At 49.2% G+C, this 27,815-nt stretch overlaps 9 protein-coding genes across 11 annotated transcripts; 3 read left to right on the forward strand and 6 right to left on the reverse strand.

The window, feature by feature from the left end:
- Positions 1 to 111: 111 nt before the first annotated feature.
- FVEG_06763 (hypothetical protein) lies at positions 112 to 4,205 on the reverse strand. The gene is made up of 3 exons (XM_018895175.1): positions 1,258 to 4,205; positions 1,107 to 1,161; positions 112 to 1,051 (listed from the first exon to the last, which is right to left on the reverse strand). Exon 1 carries the CDS (start codon positions 3,890 to 3,892, stop codon positions 3,302 to 3,304), a length of 591 nt encoding a protein of 196 aa, XP_018752395.1. The 5' UTR covers positions 3,893 to 4,205; the 3' UTR covers positions 112 to 1,051; positions 1,107 to 1,161; positions 1,258 to 3,301.
- Positions 4,206 to 4,838: 633 nt separating this feature from the next.
- FVEG_06764 (hypothetical protein) lies at positions 4,839 to 5,102 on the forward strand (the record flags this gene model as incomplete). Its single annotated transcript, XM_018895176.1, has 1 exon — positions 4,839 to 5,102. One exon carries the CDS (start codon positions 4,839 to 4,841, stop codon positions 5,100 to 5,102), a length of 264 nt encoding a protein of 87 aa, XP_018752396.1.
- A 647-nt stretch (positions 5,103 to 5,749) lies between these two features.
- Positions 5,750 to 11,927, reverse strand: FVEG_06765 (hypothetical protein). Of its 2 annotated transcripts, XM_018895178.1 has the most exons (4): positions 8,708 to 11,927; positions 7,356 to 8,543; positions 6,471 to 7,309; positions 5,781 to 6,412 (listed from the first exon to the last, which is right to left on the reverse strand). In XM_018895178.1, exons 1-4 carry the CDS (start codon positions 11,809 to 11,811, stop codon positions 6,087 to 6,089), a joined length of 5,457 nt encoding a protein of 1,818 aa, XP_018752398.1. In that variant the 5' UTR covers positions 11,812 to 11,927; the 3' UTR covers positions 5,781 to 6,086. The 2 variants fall into 2 exon arrangements, with proteins under 2 accessions (XP_018752397.1, XP_018752398.1); XM_018895177.1 differs by having other exon boundaries at positions 5,750 to 7,309.
- Positions 11,928 to 12,569: 642 nt separating this feature from the next.
- FVEG_06766 (hypothetical protein) lies at positions 12,570 to 12,776 on the reverse strand (the record flags this gene model as incomplete). Its single annotated transcript, XM_018895179.1, has 1 exon — positions 12,570 to 12,776. One exon carries the CDS (start codon positions 12,774 to 12,776, stop codon positions 12,570 to 12,572), a length of 207 nt encoding a protein of 68 aa, XP_018752399.1.
- A 656-nt stretch (positions 12,777 to 13,432) lies between these two features.
- FVEG_06767 (hypothetical protein) lies at positions 13,433 to 14,475 on the forward strand. Its single transcript, XM_018895180.1, has 2 exons — positions 13,433 to 13,950; positions 14,011 to 14,475. Exons 1-2 carry the CDS (start codon positions 13,563 to 13,565, stop codon positions 14,334 to 14,336), a joined length of 714 nt encoding a protein of 237 aa, XP_018752400.1. The 5' UTR covers positions 13,433 to 13,562; the 3' UTR covers positions 14,337 to 14,475.
- Positions 14,476 to 14,506: 31 nt separating this feature from the next.
- Positions 14,507 to 20,195, forward strand: FVEG_06768 (hypothetical protein). Its single transcript, XM_018895181.1, has 3 exons — positions 14,507 to 15,407; positions 15,458 to 15,524; positions 15,574 to 20,195. Exons 1-3 carry the CDS (start codon positions 14,708 to 14,710, stop codon positions 15,902 to 15,904), a joined length of 1,098 nt encoding a protein of 365 aa, XP_018752401.1. The 5' UTR covers positions 14,507 to 14,707; the 3' UTR covers positions 15,905 to 20,195.
- FVEG_06769 (potassium/sodium efflux P-type ATPase, fungal-type) lies at positions 16,055 to 20,081 on the reverse strand. 2 transcript variants are annotated; one of them, XM_018895182.1, is made up of 3 exons: positions 19,291 to 20,081; positions 17,103 to 18,993; positions 16,055 to 17,053 (listed from the first exon to the last, which is right to left on the reverse strand). In XM_018895182.1, the coding sequence occupies exons 1-3, from the start codon at positions 19,707 to 19,709 to the stop codon at positions 16,289 to 16,291; spliced, it is 3,075 nt and encodes a 1,024-aa protein (XP_018752402.1). In that variant the 5' UTR covers positions 19,710 to 20,081; the 3' UTR covers positions 16,055 to 16,288. The 2 variants fall into 2 exon arrangements, with proteins under 2 accessions (XP_018752402.1, XP_018752403.1); XM_018895183.1 differs by having other exon boundaries at positions 17,103 to 20,081.
- A 2,331-nt stretch (positions 20,196 to 22,526) lies between the features above and the next one.
- On the reverse strand, positions 22,527 to 24,428 carry FVEG_06770 (hypothetical protein). The gene is made up of 5 exons (XM_018895184.1): positions 24,390 to 24,428; positions 24,152 to 24,334; positions 23,318 to 24,101; positions 23,004 to 23,270; positions 22,527 to 22,946 (listed from the first exon to the last, which is right to left on the reverse strand). The coding sequence occupies exons 2-5, from the start codon at positions 24,185 to 24,187 to the stop codon at positions 22,687 to 22,689; spliced, it is 1,347 nt and encodes a 448-aa protein (XP_018752404.1). The 5' UTR covers positions 24,188 to 24,334; positions 24,390 to 24,428; the 3' UTR covers positions 22,527 to 22,686.
- A 163-nt stretch (positions 24,429 to 24,591) lies between these two features.
- On the reverse strand, positions 24,592 to 26,000 carry FVEG_06771 (hypothetical protein; the record flags this gene model as incomplete). Its single annotated transcript, XM_018895185.1, has 2 exons — positions 24,592 to 25,705; positions 25,753 to 26,000. 2 exons carry the CDS (start codon positions 25,998 to 26,000, stop codon positions 24,592 to 24,594), a joined length of 1,362 nt encoding a protein of 453 aa, XP_018752405.1.
- Positions 26,001 to 27,815: the final 1,815 nt, after the last annotated feature.

Genomic DNA, 27,815 nt, shown 5'->3' on the forward strand with positions numbered 1-27,815 from the left:
TTGGGTATGTCGGCACCGAGTGAGTGAGCTGTACATACAAGTAAAGTGGGTTTGTTAGGTGGTTTCAATCCCTTTTATGGCGCAGCGATCACTCAAATCTCACTCACATCAAAACGCTTTGACGAGATGGACCCTGTAGGATCTGAGTTGATCCGCAGCTAGATCTTGTCGCCAAAGATAGATCAGAAGCGCAACTTGATCTTACTGTCAAGACACTGCCTTGTTCAAGAATGATTATATCAAGACATCGAGGTTAGATTCGATGGTATATAAAAGATAGTGGATTCACCTGCGTAGAACTGGTTGGTGTAGATCATGTCAGCCTTGAAGCGGGGAACTTTGCTTTTGTCTCGACTTTACCCTATATCACCACGATGATCTCACCTCACAAACTCCTCCATTACTTCTCTTCGGTCATATCTAAACGTCTCCCCCAGTAAACGATATCGCCCATATCAACCCAGACCGTCGCGCTCCTCCACGCCAACATCCGTACCAGAAACGCCATCTCCTCGGCTCTCACCATGAAACAGCCCAAAAGAGGGGTCAACTCCATCTGATCTTATCCATCTTTGGTATCCTTCTAGCCTAGCCTCCAACGGTTGTAGCGGTTATCTCAGATTTCTCAAGGATCATCTGCTTTCATCTCTTGCGTGTAACACCGCTTAGTCTAGAGCTAGGAAACTCTAATATCAACACCATGCACGATATCATGTCGTTCCGATAGTAACGACAAGAATCGAGATCTATTTACTGTTAAGATTCATGCAAAGCGAGTCAAGATGTCACATGAGATGAGGTATATGTTCAAGGCATGCAAGCTGCAATTGTCTCTAAACTGCCCTGCCATCGAAACTTGGCGGTTCCAGTCCATCGCTAGCATGTCTCATATTTCTTTCTTTCCTTTCCATTGTACCTGTCCGTCCGACTTGCTCGCTGAGCTCGCATTTGATGTCCTCCTGTATCGTAACCTGGAAGCATGGCCCTCAGAGGCCTGCGAGTGTGGTAGTCATGGCCGAGTGTCGTTGGTGATGGAAGAGGGAATTTAGTGCTATCAAGTAATTAGAAGCTGTTCAATAGATGACATGGTGTCTGGTAGGGCTAACCTGGCAGCAAGAGCAGCTGGAGCCGCAGGCAGAGGCCTCGTGGTTGCAGCAAGAGCTAGATATTGTTAGTCGAACGCTTGATGCGTCACCATTGCAACTCTTTCGGGCTCAGGGGCCATGAAGAGGCAGTGGAAGATTGAGAGGAGCTCACCAGGGAGACATGTTGATAGTTGTTGGTGAAGAAGGTCTTCGAAAAAGTTGTAAGTGTTTGTGTGTGTTGAAGAGTGAGATTGTTGGATGATGAACAAAACCCAATTTGAGCGAGAAGAACCGCCCTTCTTATACTTTTCGAAGCCTCATATTCTCAACCATCTTCCATCATACTCCATCTCTCGGTTGTCTGATTATCGCGTCCGGCGTGGGTATGGGCGTGGATGGAGGTGGGAGTGACTCCACTCCATGTGCATCACCAACTTGCCTCGAATCCAACCAAGTCTCAGGGTCCTCCCAGGTAAAAGTGACCTTCACCCCGCATGCCCATGTACGATGTGGGAGGCCCATGTTTCTGTAATTGGCCGAGATGATCCATGGTGGTTGCGCCGAGCCTCCACTACAGGGAGAGCTCTCCACCGTGAAGCTCCAGCTCAAGCTCTACTCGCGCCGTCCCGAGATGCAGCCACTGCGAAATGAGTTTCATGGCCACCGGCGTTGCAACGCAGACTTGCACCTATTGAACTGAGCGGCACCAGATGTGGAACTGGCAGTTTCTTTCCAGAAGAGGTAGGATTGGCATGCTACTGAGGCCTGCTGCTGACATCGTAGTGGTATCGCCACGTAACGCATGCACATGTAGTTCGCAAGACATGGCCAGTACCCATAGATGTATTAGCTTGAGCCGGATTCCGATAGCTCAGTCTAGCTGCCAGGGACAAGGCAACACCTGAAGCAAGTCATGCTTCCATGGAACTTGGACACTTGGGAGTGGGGGTTCATCCCAGCGACGACAGAGCTTTAGAGCGGCTCAAGCCGGACTGACTAAAATAGTTTCGTCCATTGCCCACACCGGTGAGTAGGGGCCTGAACTGGGTTTGAAAGAGAAAGAGAAGAAGGATGCTGTACCTCGAGACCCTGTGTCGAAGCCGGGGTAGTTCCCCTTTGGGCCTACCGAGATGCCTTGTCCTGTACGTGGACGAATCAAGAGAATAGATATGCCGGATGGGGGTACACACAGAGCAAGAAGGTGTAAGAGAAAGCGATGAGAATGGATATGAACATGTGAGAGGAATAAGAGTTAGACTTATTCGCCGAGTGGGGTAGTGAACCAAGACGACGAGAGGGACGGATAATGTGAGGCAACCAATAGCGGACGAGCTGTGTCTGATGGATGATCATGTTAAAGTAAAGCCAACGACAATCGAGTAACGCTTGCCGCTGGAATGATAATCAACAGCCAAGATAATCATGCAGTAGAAGAACGGCGAGGGCTATTTCATCATCGTGATACGTGAACGTGACGAACCAGTGTGATGAACAAGCCTATCAACAACAACGGAGTGTGATAGGCATAAGTGAGACGGATCGATGAGGGATAATCGAGAATAACGTGGGCATGTATGGGGACCACAAAAGCCAATACATTGACGGCTCAGAGTCGATTAGTTCTGTACCATCCATGCATGCATCCCGCGCATGCATCTTTAGCAAGATTGGGCAATGATTGGTGTGTTGGGCCCTCCTACACCAGGCGAGGGAGGATGGGAAACACAAGGCAGTGAAAGTATATCCCAAAGAACTGGTGGAAGTGTAGGACTATTGCGCCCGTGCATGATGAGAATTTAGTCATGGGAAACACATCGGGCTACCGGAGGTGTGGGTGCGGACGTGGGAGTGTAATGGGATCGAGAGTGTGTGATTGATCCATAGGGAACGATGAGCTGTCGTGACCCACGTCTAACGCGGCAAACGGACGTGATGATAGGGAAGAAGATATCTTGAGGGAAATAACGGAGAGAAAGAGGGGCTAGAGAAAGTAGAAAGCTGGGACGTAAGAGATAACGGCGGAGACTTACATCTGTGCATGACGATCATGCTAGGACATGAGAATGCCTATTGTCTTCAACACCAGGTACCTCTGATGAAGCGATCAATATTGGATCAGGTAAAGACAAGCGTCTTCTCACCTGCCATTCTACAACACACCAAGGGCAGAACAACATCATCTCATCATGAGCATCAACTACTTCGCTACATCATCATCACACACCAAAGTCCGCTATCACACGGAGGCAATCCGGGATCCAGGCATCGTCTCCATACGGGGCAACCGAGTGTCTCCCCGCCCGGTCAGAGCTGATAGTATTGACGCCCGAGTTGATATTGTACCCAGTCATAATAATCTCAAGGCGTGGGATGGAGACAAGGTCTCGGAACTCGGCTGGGTAGTTTGTATCATGATGGAAAGTCGAGCCGGGATATCTCTCGTGGGGGGACTCAGGGATATGGCTTCGTCGTGAGGCCCAGGAGTAATAAGACCGTGATAATGGGGCCATGGGCCGTGGACCTTGTGAGAGGACGTGAGTGATGTAAATGTTGTATCCACGGTCGGCGAAGTTGAGCTGAGTCCGGGTTGAAGTCGAGGTCGGTACCAAGGGAGACCGACTGAAGGGATGATCAAAAGGAGGCGAGCCCTCGATACAAGAGACGGGTTCCGTGGTGATAGAGGCTGGTGGCTGAGGGTAGTCGAGCTGCTGTTGTATTACTCTCATGGAAGACTTTCGAGTCCAATGATCCATGGCACTTTTCGGGTATAGCAAACTGACACTGACCAGAGAAGTATCCTCTGCCATGTCCAGGGAGATTCGAGACTTTCCCTTGTCATCGGCGATCAATCACCAAGCAAGTGCTTGTTCATCTTGAAGACTCCAAGAGTCAAACCAAGGGACGACCTCATTCTTATACTCGTTTCTCACCGTCTCAGCCTTATCAACAACCCGCCAGGGTCCTCCCGCTAGACGCGGCAACAATGATGCAACGCACACTATATCAGCATCGACAATATCCGAGATCAACTCTGTTTCTGGCTGTTTTTCGAGGCCATCGCATCAAATTTGGTGGTGTTGGCACTCGAAAAGACATCAGGGTTGTCCATCAAGGTGCTCACTTGTCTATCCGGGTTCTCAAATCCAGATAGGGCAGGCACATGACGATAGTGACGTGATGGAAAGATACAACTAAATTCCACTGAATTAAGTGAGTAAAAGATGTATTCTTATATCTTGGCCTTAAAAATACCTTTATGGATAGAACATAATTGGTTGACTGATGAAAATGCTGTCATGGTTGATTACCATGAAATGGCCGCAAAATGATCCAACACCCAAATTGTTACTGGTCTAGGACAAATGATTTCCTCTGAAACTCTTAAATGAGTTCTCTATTGAGATGCGAGATCTTGTGAAAACCCTTGTGCACTTTTCAAATACGACAAAGTGCATTATTGTTGTCATATGTACCCCCAGTCCAGTACAGCTTGCTTTCCATCATGTATGACAGCATCTATACCCCTGGCCTCGACCGATTGTATATCCCTCTCGGTTTCTGTCAGAGTCTGATTCAACCTCTTTCATTCTCATAAATCGAACAAAGAAGCTGCCCTCTCCAAAAATTCAAAGACGATATTCAGATGACCCATCGTCCTCGACTCCTCGTTCCTCATCACTCGAGTGATATGCCTAGAACAAAGCTATCTTTGCGTTTACGGTCCTTTAGAACTTTTCATTGCAGACCGGTTCTATGACGTTACCTCGATGTATAATCATTCTTGACCGAAGACCTATTTCCCATCGTCTTCACGATGAAGCCCCTCGCCCCGTCCTCCTCTATATCGATACATCTCCTCAGCTTTCCTCGACTGAGAACAACTCATTAGGATGTCTCTTATCATCTCAGAATTACCCCGTATCGACGACCATCCTCTTTGGTAGCCCATGTTCGAGAGATACAACGTTTAAGATTCGACACTTCTATGAAAATATAATCTTGTACAAGTTTGAATAACTTGACGTTCCAAAGGTTCCAGATCTTCGATCCTATATAATTTTCATAAATAAAGCATTGGGGGATCATATTTATAATCTGTTCTAGATATTATTATGGTATGCCATCTGGACTTTTTTATTTGCTCTGCTCACGTTCTTACCTCGTATGCCACTGTTCGTAGATGAGGCAAACCCCCAATCAGCACCCTATAAATGCTAAACATAGTACCGAGATGCGTCTTCTGACGTTTGTATTTGTAATGAATCTAAAATACGATGAGACTTTCACAATGGTAATGACCCTGGTCTGGATGACGGAGCGACACCGCAAGCATCGATGTGACACTACAAGAGACGAAGCAAACTGCATATCCTAGACATTACAGTACTTAAATGTACAGTTCAACTTAAAGCATAAATTAAGTAGCCAGTCTCTCACAGACAAGACTGGTGAAAATCTGAGCAATAGCAAACCTTTTACTGTCGGGCTTTGTATTCCTTAGCCACTTGGGCACCCCTTGGAAACAAGAAGGCTTCGAATCTTGAGCGACGTGCCTAAATTGACTGGCCTCAAGACCTACAAAGCTAGGCTGAACTTGCCTAAGTCTTTTTGTCGTTTAGAATAAAGATCCTAAGTTTTATTGTCTCTTGTAGGTACTTAGCTTACAGTCTCACTTGGGAACTCTCGTCATTACAATACACTGCATTATAATTATCATCTGAACTATCCCATCAGTTCTTCTTCAAAACCTAATGTATCCAAGCCTACCATACAAAGAAATCCCCGGGCCAGCAGGGAATCATACAGCAGGTCGTTGGGCTGACCATCCCAACCGCCCGACGAAAGACAGATGTGCTTTCCTGTGGTATCTCTAAACTCTTCGCACTGCCCCCGGCTTCTCAATACACAGACAGGCTCGCGCGCATTTCTATCGCGGCTCAAATCCCCGCGCAAGGCCACAAAGTTCGACAGGCAATAATACTCTTCCTCTCATACTCCTCTTCATCCTCGCAATTCGGGGGAGCAAGTCCAACATCGACTCTGTTGGCAGCTGGGGGACCTCATCACCACTGCCTGAAACTCTATATCCCGCCCTTCGTTCGCCGGACCATGGTTTGATAGGGACAAAAGGGCCGTTGTGTGCTGCTTGGGTGAGATACTTTGTCTCGTAGTGGCGGTCAACCAAGGCCCATTGAAGTAGGCGGGGATGAAGCTTTGCTGCTTCGGTGATTGATCTTGCAATGACTTCACCTCGTCTTCCGGTTGTGAGGTATGCCAGCCTTGCGCCGTGACGGACAAGGAGCTTGAAGCATTTGAAGGCTCCAATGCTAGCAGCAAACATCAGTGGTGTTCCCTTCCCATGCCACTCGTGTTCAATATACAGACCCATATCAAGTAACACCTGCAGGAGTTTCGGATCGTCATTGCGGATAATGTAAAATGATGGAGTGTATTTGTCATCCGGTTCAAAGTTCACTAAGCGAGCACGATACTCATGTGGCATGCGCTTCATGATCGCTTTGAGCTCCATGGACGATAATTTCCTATGAGCAAGAATCTCGCTGAGTAAGAGCGGTTCCTGTTCTGCAAGTCGATGGAAGTCAAAGTTTCCATTCAGTACAAGTGACATGCCCTCAGCACTCTCATAGATTGCATTTGTGAGAGTGCTTCCGGTACCTGGCCTTGTTACGTAGGGATCCGCTCCAAGCCCAATTAACTGGCGCATGATATTCACATCGACATTAACCGTTTCGAAAGTGATGTCGAAGGATGTCATAGGGCTTGCGCCGTTGCTCAATAGACAACGAGTGACTCGGAAGTCACCGTAGGCAACAGATTGTCCCAGGGCTGATGCGCCATTGGCACACAAAAGATTCGGGTTGGCGCCCGCTCTCAAGAGTGTTAACACCATATCTATTTGACCATAGTGGGCAGCCTGGTGTAGGGGGGTTACAAGTTCTGAGTCTTGCGCATTGACATCGGCTCCGTTTCTGATGAGGAGTTTGGCCACATTGTGATATGTCGTTAAATCATTAGATTGATTACTGCCGTCTCTGAAACACAGAGGTATCACATCATGTAGAACCGTACTGTGGGTTGCGGCAGTATTATCCGGATTAACTTGCTTCCTCAAGTTCAAAGCGTAACGTAGAACTCTCTGTTGAATGCTCTCATTTGCAGAAAACTCGAATTCGGAAGTAACACCAGTGGCCCTCATCTGCGCCCTGTTACTTATCAGTATGACCTCTTGTTCTTCTATGTGTCACTTACCAGTATCTCTGAGCATGCTCAGTTAGGTGTTTGATGAATATCTCAAGGACCATTTTCTGATGGTAAACAATATCAGGTCCACTGTTACGGAAGTGGAAAAGAGCTTGGATCGGTGAAATTGGAAGATGAAACCATGACATCCCCACCTTCAAATAAGCATCTAAGCATAGTTTGAAGAAGGAGCGTGCTTTATCTGCAGCGATAAACAAATGGGTGGTCATCAATTTTCGAATATTCAGGCATGCGCAAAGAAGTGCGTTGTAGCCGCCCGGCCAATGTTCCTCACACCCAGCCACGAAACCAGTAAACCCCAACTCCACTAGTTCCAGCATAGGTCGGATCTTGTTGGTTGCTGCCGTGTAACTGAGAAGGGTACAGCCTCCACAAGGCATTATGGCAGAGGCCAAGTCCTTTCTTGAGGTGTGGTCGAGGATAGACTTAAACAGAGGGTCTTGGCTTAGTTGATAATGGTCTATCGCATCTGCTAGCATGGCGCCTATTTGTTTTGGTTCAGAGATCTTTTGCTCGTGGGTTGCTTCGCTGTGAGATGACTCTGGCAGTGAGTCACTGTCAGAGTCGTAGTTGTCGTTTCGGGCTGGAACTGGGTTCAATAAGATGATGCCCATATCCTGCGGATTATCATAATCCAACAAATTATCTTTCATGTACTGAATCAATTCTTGATTGCCGCCAACGATTGCCAAGAACAGAGGAGTTCTTCCTGAATGGTCTCTCACACTGAACAGAGGTTGTGAGTATCTCATCAATATTTTCACACAATCCAAGGAACCAGCCTTTGTAGCGAGGTGTGCGCATGTTCTGCCCAGTCTTGGACTGGTAGCAGTGATCTTGTCAGCCAAAGGTGTGGCCTCTAACAGAGTTGTGAGGGCATCACGATGTCCCCCGGCTGCCGCGAACTGCAAGGCATTGTAAGTATCGCGATCTTCCATGTGTTCGTAGACGGATAGCCAAGGAAACTCTCCTGATCCGACTTTCTCGATGATCATTTCGAGGATAACCACATATCCAAGCTTAGCGGCAAGAAGATAGGCACTGATGGAATTTGGCGGTGCCAAAGAGGCATCTGCGCCTCGTTCGATCAGCAATCGCCCTAGGAGGATCTTTTTTGAGCAAATCGCTATCGTGAGCAATGAAGGGGATGATAAGGGTGATTTCATTGGTGACGTACTAAGGGAGCAAGAGTTAGTCGAAGTTTAGGATAAGCTTAGATAAACTTTGAGGAGTTTGGGAAAGGTTTAGGTCAACTTAGGGAAAGGGGGATGAGTTTAGGATAGCTTTAGGTAAACTCAGGCAGAAGTAGGATGAGTTTAGACCAGAAATAGAAGACTTACGCAGGTATTTCCAAGCCATCAACATCCAATCCCTCATTAATCAGCTGCTCGAGAACCTCCACAGCGACCGTTTCATCAGCTACCCGGACGAGCTCCGTGAATGTATACTGTTGTCGCCGCCTAAGCTGATGATGCGTCGTGCCGAACAACAGGGGCCGGATCATGCTCACATCAATAGGCTGATCAGCTAGGAATTTCTCGAAAACCGATCTGCCATCGAGGGCCCGTCGAGGCTTGTGCGCGTCGCAGCCACATTGGACGAGCAGTTGGACGACTTCTGGCATGCGGAAGCTAACGAGCTTCCACAGCAGATGCCCCGCCTCGTCCTCGTTGAAGAAGCCCTTGATGCCAAGTTCGATGCCCTGTCGATCCCTATCGGACAACCAGCCGACCAAGATAGTGGCGACGAACGACATGTGCCAATGGTACCATTCCGGTGGCATGACAGCCCCTTTCGTCGCGATGCAGCTGATAGCCCATTTTTTGCTCTCGTTTTCGTAGTCTGCGAGGGCGCCCACGTCGACCAAGCATGATACAGCCATGGACATGAAAGAGGATAGGAAATAGAGGGATGTAGGTTGTGCAAGCGCATTAGTACTCATCAATGGGAGGATATCCTGTGTGAACCGCAGCCAAATACCTCGCCCCTTTGAATCTCGCGATTTGATGACTTCAGGCGTAAGAAGCTTCATGTAAGCGCTGCGTGTCATGCTTGGGGCGCAGGAAGGATGTGACGACGGGTTACGAGTCAATCGACCTTCCTTCAAGAGCTTGACATTTGCGATGACTGTCTCTGCTGCCGTTGTGCCGTCAGCGAATGGCCGAGAGGGTCCAGCCCTGTCAAGTACCAATGAGACCAACTCCGGTGAAGCCGACATGTTAAGTGACTTGAGGAGTAATTCATCATTCACGTTAGCCTGGGGAAAGAGATGGAACAGCTGTCGCACCAGTCCCAGATTACCCCATTCAACAGCCCATCGAGCCAGGTTCTCATTGCCCTCCGCTCGTATATACCCTTGGCTTTTCTCGAGCAGAAAGTAAGCTGCAAACGGTGCGGCGGACGTGGAGGTCTTGGGAGATTGCTGAAGAGCCTCAACGTGAGCAAACGCTGCCTGTAGTGGCGTACGCCCTTGTTCATCGACGGCGTTCAAGTTGCGTATCTTGTAAGGATCGTTATCCCACAGGAATTTGAGTATGTCGTCTTCGTTAGTTGCGGCGAAGTAGTGCCAAACGTTGCGGCCGCCATTGTCCTTATCAAAAGTCGGTACACCGTGCTCGAGAATCAGCTTGGCCATAGGACTAACTTCGTTACAGACCATGAGTGGTGTGCGACCACTTGAGTCTCTGGCTCTGGTATCAGCCCCGGCTTCAATAAGCATTTCCAGAATCTCGTTCTGTGCAGACTCAGCAGCCATGTGGAGAAGCGTCTCTTCCTTATCGTGTTTGAAGTCGGCAGAGAACCTTGGGTCTTTGATCAGACGATCCACCAAGATCACATTAAAGTCCAAAACGGCCGTCCGAACGGCGGCAGCAAAGTTGCTGTCTTTCAATGTGTCCACCTTTCCGTCACCCATGGGGGAAAGCTTAATGTTGGCATGCACCATGAGTCGAGCAACCAGTTCTTGGAGCCAGTTATGCTCTGTGGACTCTGTTTCAATGTCGACCAATGTCAAGTCATAGACGTATGTGAGCAAGCGCGCAAATCGAGTTCGATGAAGCAGACCACGTTTGACTACAGGTTCTCGCTGTAAAAGGAGACAAAAAGAAGAGTCTAGTGCGTCTCCTTTGGCGATGTCAGTGGACCCTTTGCCTTGAGTGGCATTTGCATATCCTTTGATGATGTTTGTAAAGATTGCTTCATGTTTGGTCTTCATTGCAGCCCAAAAGGCCAAACCTGCGAGTGATACCTCTTCAGCGGCATCTTTCCAAGAATACCGAAACGAGCAATCTGCGCCATTTTCGACAAGCAATAGGATAGTCGCCGCCTGATCGACATCAGAGTCGTTACCAACGAGAAGAGTCGGCCACGATACTGGCTCTGTACGGGTGATAAGAACCTTGCTGCCTACGAGGGCGCAATATAGTGGCGTGCCGAGAAGACCGGGCTGGTTGACGTTGGCGCCCATTGAAAGCAGGTCTCTGCACAGGTTAGGTAACCCGAGGGCAGCAGCAATATGAAGTGGCAAGACAGATCCGTTACAGAGCGCATCAGTCAGCTCGAGAAGACACCTTGGCGAAAGGGCCATCGTGCCGAATGTTCGAGGGTAAGTCTCCCTGGCATACTCAATAACCCACTGTACAAAGTTGTACGACTTTTGGACACGAAAGAGGGAGCAGACTTGAGGTCGAAGCTTTTGCCAGTAAATCTCTGCGTATTTTGGCCATCTTGTAGCCGCTATTCTATATGCTGGCTCTGTTATGCGGCGTGATTGGACTAATGTGATCTCTTTGTTGTATTCTGCAGGTTCGCGATCATTTTCAGGCGAATTCAAGATATTTAGCCAAACGGAAACATCTTCGGGTCTAGCTTCACCCTGCTCATCGTCATAGGGGGCCTGCACAGGTGACTCGATAGCCTCTGGGTCGTATTCCTTCTGCACCAGAAGTTGGGGCAGTGGTTCTGATTCGAGTAGAGTGAGCCGAAGCGAGATATCCTCAAGGGTGTCTGAGATTCCGAGCACAAACGCTAATTTGGATCGGATGTCCTGGAGTGATGATCTAGCGGCTTTAATCCCATCAGAGGTGGCGAGATGATGAAAGGACTTTATGGCAGTGAGGAGTATCTCATACCCATCGATAATTGGCCATTCTTGTGAAGGGTCATTTTCTGATCCAGACGCGCTAGGGGTGATACCCAGTGTGCTGTCGGCGGCATCATTGTCTACAGACAACTCGACGATGAGGGACTCGAGACTATAAAGTGTGCCTCCAAGAAGCCTTAACTCGATGGTCAATAGTTTGAGGTCATTTCTGCCAGCTCTGGCTCCGTTCTCTGCGGTTCCAGATGCAGATGCAGATGCCTTCAGGTGGGCACTGATGCGGGCACAAGCTTCAAATGTGGAATCCTTCAATGTACGAACGGTCTTCAACAATGGAGGCGACATTTTGCTGGCTCGAGCTCATGTTGCTTCTGTTGCAGTTAAAATAGCTTCTATACGAAGCGTGAGTGATCGGGGCTGTACCATTGATCGGAAAATGAAGAAGATGAAGTTTGAAGATGAAAGTCTTCGTCAGACAGAGGAGGCTCGAGGCTATCGATGTCATGGGTAGCATGGTTGAATGGATGTGGAGGTCATGAGCAGCACCACCAATCAGCACGGCTGACAGTGGAGCTTGGGCCACCAAAGATTCAGTGGCCTCGCAGAAGCTCAAACGTTGAGCCTACGTACCTAAAGTTAGAAGAATAATTGTACAAATTTAGAACAATTTAGGATAGACTGAGCATAAGCTTTGAGCAAATTCAGACAATTTAGATGATTTAATAAGAATTTAGTAAAGAGTTAGTAAAAGTTTGGCATATATTTGACCAAGTTTAATACTAGATATTGGTCACAGGCGTCTGCGCGCTAGAAAGTAATCTGGACAGTGACGATCAAACACAAAGTTCGTGAACGAAGGATATTAGCCATTGAAGCCAGTAGAAGCAAGAAAGCTTCAGACCTCGATTCTAATTGACAAAAATAATTAGGTAAGTTAGCATAATCTTAGGGAACTCTTTGATGAGTTTATTTCAACCTCAAACCATATTTCATCAGCTAATGATTTAGGAGTTTCCGATGCGCCAATCCGCAACAAACCCAGCCATCAACTCTCTCATTCCGCTCACAGACGATTACCCCTCCACCACGAACTCGCGGAATGGTTACACCGAGACCGCAAGACAAAGGGCGTCGGTAGATAGGATTATGTGTTGACGAGGCTGGAGGAAAAGATGAGCAAAGTCAAAGAGGGTACGGATCAGTACGAGACAGAACTCCTGAGGGTCCTCGTGGGAAGTAAAGAGAGTCTGGAACTTATGATTAATAAGGCGGTGATGCTTGGCTGAGAGCTGCCCCATTTCCCTTAACATCACCACACCTGCTCACCAGGAGTTCGCCATTTCAACTTCAGACAGTTGACTTTCTTCCACGTTCAAAGCCTTCGAGACACTAGACGACGTGACCAAGCGCTCTTGACGAGGCCAGCAAAAGGTATTCGCGCTTGTCCACAACACCATCGTGGTCAATGTGGTATCTGGATTGCAGTTGAAGGCACCTTAGCTTCAGACTTTTAGGATTGATGCGCCGATTGAGAAGTTGCGGGTTGTTCAACGGTCTGGCAGGTTGTTAGTGACCTCAGCATTTCCTCATTTGTTCTAGATCCATTATGGTGGTCGTGTGCTCACTGGATGAAGCTTGGTTGCATGAAGCCTAATGGAGTGCTCAGTCATCTACCACGAGCTCATCTTCACGAGCAAGGAGTACATGCACTGCACCATGAGCATGAATTGACTTTCTATTCCCTGGAATTCTGAGTCGTTCCTTGAGAGACGTCCTGACAGTGAACTGACTCTTCGTTCGGTTTGGCCAGCCACAAAGCGGGCTGGCGCATCGGAAAATGCCAAATCATGACTATGATATTCATTGTCGCAAATCCTTCTCAAGATTCGCTATCAAAGGATTATCGCCGGCTGACTCACACGGAGTGATCAAGACGAACCAAAACACCAGCTTCCTCATTCGGAATCATACAAACCCCTCTCCCAATCGCCTCATCCCTCAACATCTCCAAAATAAACGTATAAAAACAAAGCCAAGACCTTGCCAACAACTCATCCATAAAACCCAATCCCATATTAGTAGAAAACACAGACACAATGTCATCCATAACAATCCGCCCCGCCACAATCGACGACAGCGACTCAATCGCAAACATCCACTACGAAGCACTACAATTCTACCACGATTTCTACGCCGCCTTCTTCCAGCTCCATCCCCGCGATCTAATCCCCCTTGCCACAAGAAACGCCCTGCAGAATCCGGGGCAGCAGCACTTCTTGGTCGCTGAGCAGGCGGGGGAAATAGTCGGGTTTGTGCGCTACAAAGAAGTATTCAAAGACATAAAGCCGAATTCGAACGCAAAACCCCCCGCGTCAGTATGGACGGTTAAAAAACACATGGAGGAACTGTGGGAATGGTTTAATAAGAGGAGTGAAGACATTGATGCATCTAAAGAAAAAGCCGTTGATGGGAAAGATCATTTTGGTAAGTCTTTTCTTCTTTATGTGTAACTTATCAAAGTGGCTTGCGTCTAATGCGGCGTAGAAGTGATGCATCTCATGGTCCACCCAGACCATCAACGGAAAGGCATCGGCGGTCAACTCCTCCAATCCGTTACCGAGAAAGCCGACGCCGCTAATGCCCCAACGCTGATCGTATCCTCCGTCGAGGGCCACGGCCTCTACAAAAAACACGGCTTCAAGTCGCTGGGCACATGGACGGTCGACAACGAGGAATGGGCGCATAAGATCACGGAGCACGAAAGGGCGATCGGATATACAGACGGAGTTATCGACATCGAGGACAAGTATAGAGGGATACGCGAGGTCGAAGATAGCATGATCCGGCAGCCCAGCATCCGTGTTGCATGATTCGCCAATCTGTGCAGTCTTTACGGGTATTGTGGGTATCGTAGCGCACCGTTCTCTAGTTCGTATTCGTTTTCTGTTCCAGAAAGAAAAAAAAATAAGAGAAAATTCGGGAATTGGGTGTGTCCCCGCTCCAATCACGATAAGATCAAGATGTGCAAATCCAGGTACAACGGCCTAGCGAGCCCCCCCTCCCCCTTCACTTACAGAGGCGTGGGACCCCTGTGGGTATCCGTACTACGCCATTCATTGAAATTAACCCTTGGAATTGGGTCCTTTTGCGGCATCCAACACCCCCCCGGCTCCGAAAGGAAAGACACCGCTGGCGGCAAGATTTCAGCGGAGCTCAATCTTAATAATGATGTGAAAATCGCATGATCTCAGTTCCCGTTTGTTCTTATCAATCTTTCTCTCTCCTGCATCTTCACTCTCTGTGTCTCTTTTTGCAATTCTCTCCTGGTGTAGCTGTAAATTCACGTTCGCCAATTCGCTTCACCATGGACGCTATACTCGAGCTCCTCGACCCGTATGTCTTCGATTACGGATACGCATACCTTTTCCCCCAACAGCAGCTCCAATCATCACCAAAGGCATACGGAAACTCAACAAACTACGCCTCGTCTTCCACGAACTTTGACGATGAATACTCGCTCAACTTTGGCTCGTCACTACCGCGCGACGACATCTACCGCCAGAGCGCTTCTATTCTCTTGATCGCTGGCTTCGGCGCCGCCTTCATCTACGTTATTTCCGCCGCCCTTTCATACTACTTCGTTTTTGATCGCCGTCTCGAACATCACCCTCGATTCCTCAAGAACCAGATCAAGCTCGAGATCCAGTCTAGTTTCTTCGCCATTCCCATTATCGACCTTCTTACACTCCCCTTCTTCCTTGGAGAAGTCCGCGGTCACAGTCTGCTGTACACGCGAATTGACGAGTATGGCTGGTGGTGGCTGGCCGTGTCTACCGCCTTCTACATGGTCTTTAATGATATTGGCATTTACTGGATTCATCGCCTTGAGCACCATCCCAGTGTCTACAAGTATGTTCACAAGCCTCACCACAAGTGGATCAGTAAGTCAAACCCTGTCTTGCATCAAACGCCGCGCTAATAAGAGCTTCAGTTCCTACCCCCTGGGCTGCCATTGCTTTCCACCCTGTCGACGGATACCTCCAATCCCTCCCTTACCAGTAAGTAACAGCTTTTGCGCCGCAATTGACCCCGTACTAACAGCAACAGTGTCTTTGTCTACATCTGCCCCATGCAGAAGCACCTCTACATGTTCCTCTTCGTCTGCGTTCAGGTCTGGACCATCCTTATCCACGACGGCGACATGATTACCGGCCATTGGCTCGAAAAGTTCATCAACAGCCCTGCCCACCACACTCTCCACCACATGTTCTTCACCTGCAACTACGGCCAATACTTCACATGGGCCGACAACTACTGGGACTCTCACCGTGCTCCCATGCCCGAGCTGGACCCTATTCACGAGGCCCTCCGAGTCATGCGCGAGAAGGGCTTGGTGGACAAGGATGGAAACCCCCTCAAGAAGTCCAAGGATGAGTAAATGCAGACATGACATTTATGAATACTTCACCAAACGGGTCGTGTCCAACTAGAGCAGACCGACCATTCCGGTGCCGGCACCATCACATCACGACTGGAGTACCCTTGGCCTCACAGCATCGCCGTCTGTGCAGAGATTCCGGGGCTCTTACGAAAAGTTTTCGATCATTCAAATAGACAGTTTTAATCACATAGCGTTGCATAGGGATTTTTCGACAGGAAATGTATTGAGTAGAGGATAATAGCAATAAGTATAATACCAAAACATTCTGATAACCGTGCAAATATCCCAAAACCTGTCCCTCATCCCTCACGTCTAACTTCCCCCACTACGACTGCCAGCCCACCTTTTGTCTCACCGATTTATATTGTTCGCCTCCTGAGCCTAGACTTGAGCCTGGCCCTGGGTGACGGGGTGCGAGTCTAGACCCAGCCTGAGCCGTCTCTTGCAAGCCTTCCACATCTCAATGAGGGCGATATATACAACAACACAGCCAGCGACGACACCCCACTCCCATGAAAGACCCTTGTGCTTGAACACCTCAGTGTTGAGGTAGGGAATATACACGATAGGGAAGATCATGACAAAACCGGCAACAACGGACCAGAAGAGGAACTTGTTGTGGTAGATGGTCTTGAATACAGAGAATGGGCCAGTGGCGCGCTCGTCCATGTTGAAGAGACTGCGGTGAAAGTGCTTCACCTCCCAAGCTGTGACAAGCAACAGGAAAGCCAAGGTGGAGAAGGTCGTGGCACGAGCGCGATAAACAAGATCACACTCATCGTGTCCACTCTCATTGCAGCCTTCTGCCATGAGGTAGTAACCCTGGCCAGATGAAGCATAGTTGACAAGCATGAAAGCACACAGACAGAGTGAACCTGAGGCGAGTCCATAGAAAAGCTGATCGCGAACGAGGTCAAGGGTAAATACTCCACTGCGCAAGCTGCGGGGAGGCCGCCGGAGGATATCAGGAGAGGCTTCCTCGAGACCAAGACCCAGAGCTAAAGGCGATGAGGTAACCAAGTTGGCCCAAAGAATTTCCAAGGGGGACAAGGGGAAGACGGCGTTACCATTCACATCCTTGAAGGCAAGACCAATAAGAAGGAGAATGACTTGAGCCAAATTGGATGTCAGAAGATGAAGAAGGAACTGTACCAATCAGCAATCGTGTCAACAAGCAATAAGAGCAACAACATACCTTCTGAATATTGTCAGCAAGTCGTCGACCTTCCTGGATACCAGTGACGATCGAGGCAAAGTTGTCATCAGTGAGAACCATGTCAGCCGCCTCTTTGGCGACGTCGCTACCACGGTCTCCCATGGCAATACCGACATCAGCTTGTTTAAGAGCAGGCGAGTCGTTGACACCGTCACCAGTCATGATGCAGAATGCCTTTCGGCGATGGAGGGCTTCGATCATGCGAACCTTGGTCAGAGGGCTACAGCGAGCGAGAACCACAGGAAGTTCGTCCAAGCAGTCAATCTCAGCATCGCTGAGGGCACCAAAGTCGGCAGCTGCCATGACGGTGTTGGACTTGAGGGGGGTGTTCATGTTAAGAATACCGACTTCGTAAGCAATGGCTGTGGCGGTCTTGATGTGGTCGCCAGTAACCATGTGAACAGTAACACCGGCGGCGCGGCATTGTTCAACAGCGCCAGCAGTCTCAGGGCGAGGAGGGTCGTAGAGACCAGCCAGACCGACAAACTGAAGCTCACTCTCAACCTTGGCACGATCATGACAATCTTGAGCGTCGCCATTCATAGGCTTTGTTGCGATACAGAGCACTCGCAAACCTTGGCCGGCGAGTTCTTCAGCTTTAGCAAGGATTTCCTTCTTAAACTCTTCAGTCTCAGTAAGCTTGGTGAGAAGGACCTCAACAGCGCCCTTGGTATAGACGTGTCGAGTCTGTTCAATCTCATTACCGTAAACAACGCTCATGAGCTTGCAGGAGGAATCGAAAGGATGTTCGGCAACCAGGGTGTCACCCCCGGAAACGCTACGGCCGAATCTCATAGCGAAGACCTTGAGAGCAATCTCAGTAGGCTCGCCAATGGCTTTCCACTCAGCATCTTCGGAAGTGATGATGCTGCTAGAGTCCGTCTCGGGCTCTTTCTTGCCGTCGCTGACTGTGGCGTTGTTGCAAAGAGTAAGGACCTTGAGGAAAGTGTTCAAGCAGCTTCCGGCCAAGTCAGCAGACCACTTGACAGTTCCACTGTAAGGGTCGTAGGGGTTGGCGGTGCCCTCAACAGTTCCGGCGAGATCTCCACGGAGCCAAACCTTTCGGGTAATCATTCGTCCTTGAGTTAGGGTACCAGTCTTGTCCGAGCAGATGTTGGTAACACCGCCAACGGCCTCAAGAGAAGGCATCTGACGAACAATGACATTGCCCCGAACCATTGCCTTGGTGGCAACGGCCATTGTAACTGTCAAAACTGCGAGGAGAGACTCGGGGATAACAGCCACGCCGACGCAGATACCGTACAGAAGGACTTCATCGGTGATTTTCCACAGACTGGCGGAAAAGACGATGATGACCAGGACAATGGCGAAGGCGAAGAGCAACAGGGCGAACTTGCTGAGGGTGACCTGTAGAGGGGTTCCCTCGAGGCCAAGAATTCTGCGACAGAACTGGTAGAACTTCCAAACTGCGCGACCGACGGGGGTCCTTTCGGTGTCGTCGTTCTTAGTCTTGCGCAGGAGTTCGGCGATCTGGCCGACCTCTGTTTCCATACCAGTAGCAATAACAATACCGGTGGCTCGACCTCTAGTGACAGAGCTTCCGGAATAGGCCAGGTTCACACGATCACCCATGGGCATATCGGGATCGGTGAAGACGACATCAGGCTTCTTGCTGATGGCGATAGATTCACCAGTGAGAAGTGCCTCATCGGTAGAAACGTTGATACCTTGAATCAGGCGCAGATCGGCAGGAACAACATCGCCAGTTGCGAGAGAGACGATGTCTCCCTTGACGAGGGTTTCGGCCTTGACAGTTTCACTGTGACCATCTCGGATGACCTTGCATTTAGGGGTGGACAGTGCATAGAGCGACTGGATGGTCTGCTCAGCGCGGTAGTCCTGGATCAATCTAGCGGATATAACGTTAGCATGGAGCGGAGATTAATGAGTACGGCTAGATGTAATTCGGACTGTCAGCTTCAGGGTATGGCACAGGATTCGGCCTCAGTGCTTGGGGCTTCTGGCCTTACGCATGGCAAAATCACAGGCTTCACCGTATGGCAGCAGGAACAAGGAACAGAGACGAGAAGAAGGTGTGTGTAGCAAAGTGAGTGCAGCAACGATGTGGGGAGTTGCAGCAGCAGCAAGCGACAAGACTTGACCAGCAGATTTGGCTGGGCGAGTGAGTGACGCAGCAAAGACATACCCGACAACGATGTTGAGGACAATGACGGCGGCGACGACACCACCCTCAATATAGTCCGAGATAGCAAAGGACAGAGCGGTCACGGCGATGAGGACGACAGTCAGGGCATTGGCAATCTGCTGTATGAAGATCTCGTACAGGGAGATGCCCTTGGCGCCTTTGATAGAATTAGGGCCGTCCCGCGCAAGGCGGGCAGCAGCCTCTTCGCTACTCAAACCATCGTCGACGTCGGACTTGAGGTCTCTGGCGACGCGATGAGCGGAGAGCGTATGGGGAAGAATCGGCTTCTCTATCGCTAGTAGGTCTGGGGGTTCCGCTATAGGGGGTTGGTCGTCCTGACCGGTTGCGACGGTCGACGAGTCCGACGTGGAAGTGGCGTGAAGGGCACCATTCGCGGATTTGGATTCGGTTTCTCCCATCGAATGGGTGTTGGTATAAGCGAAAGCTGGAGGGGAGCTGAGCTAAGATATATATGTTTTTGGGCCGGCCGCAGAGGGAAGAGGCGGGAGGTTTTCTGAGTAAACTTGAAAAGAGAGTTGAAGTGATATTTAGGGAAGAGATCGCGTGAAGCACGATACCTGGGTAGAGAAGAAAGGAAAAGTCGTGGAAAGAAGTTGAGAGGGTGGCAGCTTTTATCTACAATCCAAGGTAGGAGGGAACCAGGATGGACCGGACAGATGCCGGCAACAAAGAGGTTAGAAGCGAGCGAGGCTCTGTAGGAGGTAGGAGGTTCGTCTAAGTGGGAGACGGGTACCTATCCCAAACCTCAGTCCCTAAAGACTCAGATCAGATCTAATCCAGTCCAATAGAGGAAAGGAAAGAAAGTGAATAACACGGGAGTGTGAGCTTCCCACTTACACACTCACGCACCCATGCATGTGCTGTGCTGCCCCGCAGTCTAGTACACACTGTGCTCCGTCGGCACATCCAATGGTACTACCAGGTACTAAGACCCATTGTCAGAGCATTAGAGAGGCGATAGTATCGTTTCCAGCCATTGAGTTGACAGTTTTCAACAAGACTACCTCAGATTTAGTTGTAATGAGACCAAACCCTTCACCATTCATTCACTGCAATGCCAATTGAAGCATCGTCCAACAAGCTTCATCCATCTTATCCAAGAGGATCGTCGAGATTAGGTTTGGTGGAACCAGAACGGGCCTCTTTGGCGCCATCAAAGCCAAAGACTTGCTCGAGACACGTTATTCTCCCACACCAACAAAGGCAGACAATGTACTCCCAAGTACTCCTCTTGGCGTGCAGTATCGCGTGGGATACAGGCGAATCAAAGCTTATCCTGCCAAGGTCACGAGGGGTTGCAAGGATCCAATATCTACGCCCGTCGGTCGGATCAGCAATTGCTGTGCTTGGACAATTGTTTCTCTTTTCTTTTTGTTTGAATCTTCATCTGCGAGTATCCGACGGTCTAATGCTCATCAAAGTTGTGCGACTTATTAATGCCGGCGTTTGAAGGAGAGGACAAGAGTTGGAAACGCCATCTTAAACTTCACATCCGTTGGGCAAATCCTTGGACAACAGAAACACAATACGACACAAGCTACAGTACAGTCCCAATGGCAACATAAACATCATCTGCCTGGATCAATATCCATTACTGTGCCGGAATCACCCACAATCACTGTCCATTAGCGTCTGTCGTCAGCAGGCGATAACTTATCCGCCTCGACATCAAGTTAACAATATCCACATGATGAGGTTAGCCGATGTACCAATCAGTCATTGAGCGACCAATCACACTTCACCTTTTATCCTCGCCTCGTCTCATTGTCACCACTTTCTTCTCTAAATGAGAGAATGCTTGTTTGAACTTGGCATGGCTTGGGCTTGGCATACGACGACATTTGACCAATACTGCGTTGCTTTTGCTTCGCCTCGGCCAAGACAATTCTCTTCTTAATCACCTGCTACGACGAGCCAAGTTTGGCTTTGCTTGGCGATGATTGTGATGAATGTCACTACGCTTGCTGGCTTCTTTTTACGGAAACCTGCTTGTTTTGTCCTCCAATGACCACATTGAGCCTTCATTCACCCTACCACCCGTTTACGGCCAAGGCCATCTGGGGAACGGCCTGGTTTTGGCGGCTCTTGCTCCAGAATTACGCTAAGATTTAAGCTTAACAATTGGGTTGCAAGCCTGGCCAGGGATCTCCTCTCAAAACCGCCAGAAACGACCCCAACCCTCTTGACTTTTGGACTAGGAAACATGACGGTGCTGCTCTGCGGTGGTTCAGAGGTTCCAGGTTCTGCCACAGGCTCTGACTTCATCGACTATGCTCAACCGTCATTGCGCGAATCAGGTATCCTGAACAACAAGGGCACTACACAGCCACGTAACCTTGCTGCTAGTGGATACGGGTCTTTTTGATCTACAGCCAAGGAATCATTTCACTGTGTGAATGTCATAAGCAAGTGCCGCTCACTCGGCGCCGTCTTTTAGACTCCGGACCGGTCGTGCACCAGGATGTAAGCCACGACCACCGACAGCTGAGACGGAGAACGAACGGCTCAGACATTACAGTACGATAGCTACGTTTGATCGACTACTCCGTATGAGATCAGCATTGGCCAATGGCACTTTTCGACAATGATAACCCTAGCGCTTGAATAGAGTTGAACGGGGCAAGTCTGGGGAACAAGCTTAAACTAAGCTTTGATGAGGATCCAGGCATCGAACTTCCCCGGATATCAACTTCCAAAGACCCTGTACAGCTTCTCAAAACAACTCGCTCGCCGAACATGACTGCTCGTATCTCCGCTTCTCAACGACAAGCTAGTCCTGCATCTTGAATATCATACCACTACGATGTGAAATCAAGATAAACTCTCCCTGTTTCTCCGTACAGCGTCTCATCCGCCTTTCTTGGCTTCTCACAAAGGCCCCATTCATGATAAACGATGCGGGGTATGGGGTATTCGCATAGGCGTTAATACCATGGATGCAGCAAAAGGTATACGAGAAAGGTAAGAGTTCGGGATATTTAGGGTTCTCTGATGGCTTCTGTGTTGCAATGAGATGAGACAAGACTTGCCAAACTAGGAGATACCGGATACTGGCTTGCACGGGAGGCACAACTTCGGATACAAGTCGTACTTGCACGGATACAGTGCAGGTCTTGTTTGGAAAGCATTCCTCGCCCACAGAGACATCGTGCCTTTGAGCAAGGGGGCATCAGTTTGACACCCTCCTGGACAAACTTGGATTTCAGATTCACGGTCTACGCAATCAACCTCAACCTTGGCGGCAAACACAATTTGGCTGAAATCTTTGTTCTAGCATAAACTATCGACCCTACCCCGTACGGGCCAAAACATGTCCTTATCCGTAAACCACGTCCAGTACCATCTCTCCCTCCTTGCCAAGACACAGAACCTCCCTTATCCGAGCAGGTTAATAAACGGCTCCGGCCACTTCCCCCACACAAGCGGCTGGTCACCCAACCGTCCGCTCACCGGCGAAAGCAGCTTGATCTTACGACGCTCCTCATCCACATCCGACACGTACAAGAAGCCCATAACACTTGCAGCACGGACCGTATCGGGCGACTCCTTAGGTGTTGCGTGCATAATGGCAAACGTCCAGTGCTGCATCGGCGTAGAGGGGTCTTCTCGGGTGACACCCTGGTTGGGGGAATGTTCTAGCATAGTGAGTCAGTAAAAACCGGATGTAGAATTCTTGGCGAGGGTTTATGTACCGTCGGAATTGTGATACACAATCACACTGTCGAAATCGACTTGCTGGATCAGGGGGCTGAGAGTGCGCTTGGAGTCGCCGAAGAAATACTCTTTGATAGCTGCTTCTCTTACGTGCTGTAGGAATGCCTCGTCTCGAACTACGACGCCGTCGGACTTGTCGATGGGAACAATGCTGATGGGTTCTCCAAGACTTGTTCGCTCGTTGCTGAATCGTTTAGATAGCTCGGAGGTGATACTTGTTGAACCAATCACAATAACAACATTGACTGTTCTCGTTAGCTTGTCTTCTTTACGCACTAGGAGCAAGACCTACCGGAAAACTCATCGACAATGTGTGCGACCAGCTCATACCCATCTTTGCTCTGTTCAGGAAGACCCATTCCATCAATGATGACACCTGAGCTCTTGACGTCCTCATCCTCGCTCAAGCGTGTACTCACGCTTCCTGCAAGTTTACTCATGAGTTCGCGGTAAAAGTCGGGGTCTTCATCGGGCGAAGCTCGTCCGTAGTAAAATACCAGAGGCAGCTTCACGGGTACACTGCTTGGGCCGCTGGTAGGCGTGCTGCCCCAGCCGTCCACAGCCTCAATGTCCATGACAGTCGCAAGAACGCTTGCGCTCAGTGTTCCCGGCAAACTGAGCATTCCTTCTTTAGGGTTCGCGTTCACCACTAGAGGTTGGTAGCCTTGTCTCGTCGCATAACTCGTCAACGTCCTCGCAACCGTTGTCTTTCCCACATCTGCTGGTCCAACGATCAACACCCTCGGTCCCTCTCTTCCCTCCATCGCCGCCTTTTGTCGCATATCATTAAGCTGTCCATGGAGATTCACATGCACGTTCGCCGTGTTATCAGTCGGATTCGCATATTCCGCCACGGAGTCAACATCGCATCGACCATCGACCTCAAGCTCGCATCCGTGCCATGTTAAAATCTTTGACTTGATGCCCGCGAAGGTATAAGCGTTCTTAGGGCCTAGTTCGACGCCGTCTTTCTCTGCTGTGCCGGAGAGGAGCTTGACGATTACGGGGGAGGAGACTTGGAAGCGCCATTCGCAGGCTGGTCGGAGGGTGATGACGCGGGTGCTCGAGGCGGTGGGCTGTGATAAATGTTAGAGAGTATGATGCGGTGATGGTGATAGATGTTTACCTGTGTGGGAATCTGGCCCAGGCCTGGAATTGACATTGTCGCTACATCGACTTTGACGGAAGAGAAATGTCGTCGCTATCGAAGGTGTCTGTGCGTGGGGCTCTTGGAAGCTTTCCAGAAGCTCGATGCAAGGACGAGATAAAGTTGGAGCAGCAAGCTTTAACTTAGGGTGTCAAAATAAACCTAGCAAAATGTAACCTAAGCCTAGTAATTATATCCAAAGTTTATGTAAGTTTACCCAAGTCTTTTTGTCATCCAGAATCAGCGTCCTGAGTTTTCTTTCCTAGGCAAGTTATGTGAAATAAACACTCGTGTAGAAAAGCAATGTTGAGTGTGGATTAATTCTGTCGACTAACCTCGTAGAGCTATGTGCTACCTTTCAATCTACCCTGTAGCTATCATTTCAACTTTTTACCATTTGACCAACCTTCAGTTACCCTTCAGTATTCGTCCTCCTCAAGAACCTTTTCTTTCTGTCCATCTCGGGTGGAGGGAGCAGCGCGATCATCGACTCTGGGCTCCTTGTAGTAGCGCATCATTTCCTGAGGGAGAAAGATGAAGAACGACGGGACAATCATCTCAACAGACTTGAGGAACCGCAGTCCCGCATCCAATTCGGTGATAGATGCAACCATCCTCAACCCCGGCATCATGTTTGCCAGAAGGGCATCGTCGAAGAAAAGAGTGATGGTCTCCTCCTTGACAGGCCATTCACCAGCCCATGGATTCTCCCAGTCATCCTGAATGTAGCCCTGCTTGAAGACAGCTTTACCAACAGGGACGTGGTTCGCTACTTTGTCACCGATGACGAGAGAGTTGAATCGCTTGACGATATCCTCCTCAGGGCGGATGACTTCAACCAGCTCAAGAGTGCAGGTGAACCCACAAGGGAAGCTGGGCTCCTTGAGAGAAAGCTTCTCGAAGAGTTCAGGCTCGTTCATGAGAGCAAAAGCCGCGAAAAAGACAGCCTTGGGATCGAAATTCTTGGGTCGCTTGAAGGTCTGGAATGACCAATGCTCCGCGGTAGATCCGTGGTGGAACATCTCTGAGCAGGCGAGGTTGAAGTAGCCGGGAAGATCAGCCATGAGCTGTCGGATCATGGGCCACTCGATGCTCGCAGTCTTGCACACCTCGAGAGCCTCATTTACACTGTCCTCGTACTCAGGACAGACATCGTGCTGGAGAACGTATCGAAGAAAGTTCTTAATCGTGTCGATACCCTCCTCCATTTTCTTGGGCTCAAAGGAGGTCAGGTGGACGAGACTGACGGAGAAGAAGCCTGCGACGACAGCAGCGAAATCGACAGTCCACTTCTTGTCATCGCCATCGTAGAACTTGTCGCCACCCTGAGAGCTGGCCCAGATGATATCTGTGGCAGTTGCCTCTCGGCGCTGGGCGGGAGTCAGTTCCTTTAGTTCTTGCTGGCTGAGGCCGCCGAAGGTGTTAGGCGAGGTATCGACGCCGCCGAGGAAGAGATACTCGTTGAAGTAGAGACCGCGGTCGCCCTGGAGACGACGTCGGGAGCGGAAACGCTGGATGCAAGATTGCATGCGCCTGTAGATGTTAGCACTGATGCTTACTTAGAGGCTTAACGGTCGTACTCAGCAAAAGGGAGGTCTGGAGAGTAGATCTCATTCTTCTCCTCTGTGGCCTCAACGGGCGTCAAAGGCGGATCGGCGAAATACTCCTCAAAACCACTTCCACGATTCTTTGGAAGCGCTGTAGGACCACGGCTGACGAGGGTCTTGGGTCTCTTCTTGCGGCTCTTCTTAGCGATGTCCTGGAGGGACTCTGGCAGAACCAAGGGCGCCTGGGGCTCCTCGATCTGAGGCTTCGAGTCTTCAGCCATGATAGTTGTTGATGAAGAAGAGAAGAGAAGCCGAGGTTGAGGATTTCTGAAGCTTTATGTAGGTACCTAGCCAATAACCCTCTGATTCATAGACCAGATGAACACGCGACGAATGTAGCCAGCTCTACCTACTGAGATGTGGGACGAATATATTTTGAGGAGCTGGCTAGCAGTGTGAAATCTTTGCTTAATAAAGGGGAACTTATGCTGGCATCAGGATTTGCAAGTGTCGTTCTCTTGGGATCAAAATGGCTTCGAGACAGCAAAGGGCATTTATAACAACGACTGAATAAAGGAACAGACTGAAGACTTCTATCTGAAAACGTACCAGTTTGGTTGTTAGCTATTAACCGCTGTTTGGCTCAAACACGAGCGGATCTATAGTAGGCAGCAAGCTGCCTCAGAGCTGCGCGTTCCCTTGAAGCCCAGACTGTTCTTTCCAAAGTTACCTTAGGTACTCATATAAAGTGCCTACCTTACCTAGGTACATGTAATATGCCAAACTTCTCCAAGAGAAGGAGATTCTGCAGGCTTTTGCTCGTAAGCTCCACTACTAACTGACAGAGGCTTCAGACTGTATTGGTGTTCATTATGCAGATCAACCAAGCCCTTAAATATATACATTCATCAAGTGTCTCCCAAAGCATATGTGGTTTTGAGCTTAGGGATCACAATCTTGGGAAGAAGAATGTCATGAACAAATGCCACTGCTTCTCTCCAGTGCATAAATAGGATTCTTGTATTTAAGTAAAGAATGTTGCGAATAAGCTCTTGAGATCAAGGAACGCCCATGAGAGATTGAGTTGACACAGTCACTCCAGAGTACTTAAGCCAACTACCTAGCCTTCATGCTCAAAGGCTCAGACTCCCTTGAGTATGCATCTTGGGTTAAGTGGTTTTGCAAAGCTTATAACCAATATCATGTAGGTCGAGCATGGTCATGTAATATCTAGCTCATTGTTTGCGGCAGGATCGAGCTTAGTATTTACGCCTAGGTAGCTTTGACGCACGTATTTACTTCAACGACTTAGTGCACTATGCGAATACAACACCGATCAGACTAGCATAAACCCTATCATCCATTCCCAGGAAACCCCTCAAGACAAAATGCCTATCACAGCTGGGCTGAAAGCAAGGCTTTCACGATACCCTAGTTCAAGCACCAACCAAAACCATGCTGGTAAATACGGGCCGGCCCATCCCGGTCAAGAAAAAGGGTGTCGACAACTCAAGAGAGGGATTTAGGGAAAAAGGCACAGGCATCTTGATTTGATTCGTGGGGGTTGTCATTGGCTCTGGGGGTCAGTTGATAGAGGTCACCAGGCGGGTTTTGGCTAAAGCTGAACGGGTGTAGCTGATAGGGTGTGATGGTGAGACTCTGTGTGGTATTTTGGGGTTGTACGACTTGAATGCTTGTGTAGTATTGTTGTTTTTGGTGTTTCAACCGATGTGTAAAGAGTCCGATTGAGCTCGGACTGCATAAGTAGTGAGTGTATAGGGTTGAGATGGTAACTCAACTCGAGTATCAGTTGAGGCGCTGAGGCTTCATCTACATACATGCATGATACATACATGGATCCATGTTAGTAGGCTACAGACATGATTTCTCTTCCGTTCCGCGTTTGTCTCGGCCTCAGGCTCATTAATTCGCTACACCTACGAATCCATAGCATTGTTTGTACCCAAGAAATGACGAATCTCGTGTCATTCTTAGCAAACCCTCGTTTAAGTCAGATCGCAAGTTTACAGCAAGATCGCCGCTCATGTCCACGCCAGCAAAGCAAACACACGCAGCACATGAACAAATCCGTGATC

This window comes from Fusarium verticillioides, chromosome 7 (assembly GCF_000149555.1).
Source record: "Fusarium verticillioides 7600 chromosome 7, whole genome shotgun sequence".
Lineage (NCBI taxonomy): Eukaryota > Fungi > Ascomycota > Sordariomycetes > Hypocreales > Nectriaceae > Fusarium > Fusarium verticillioides.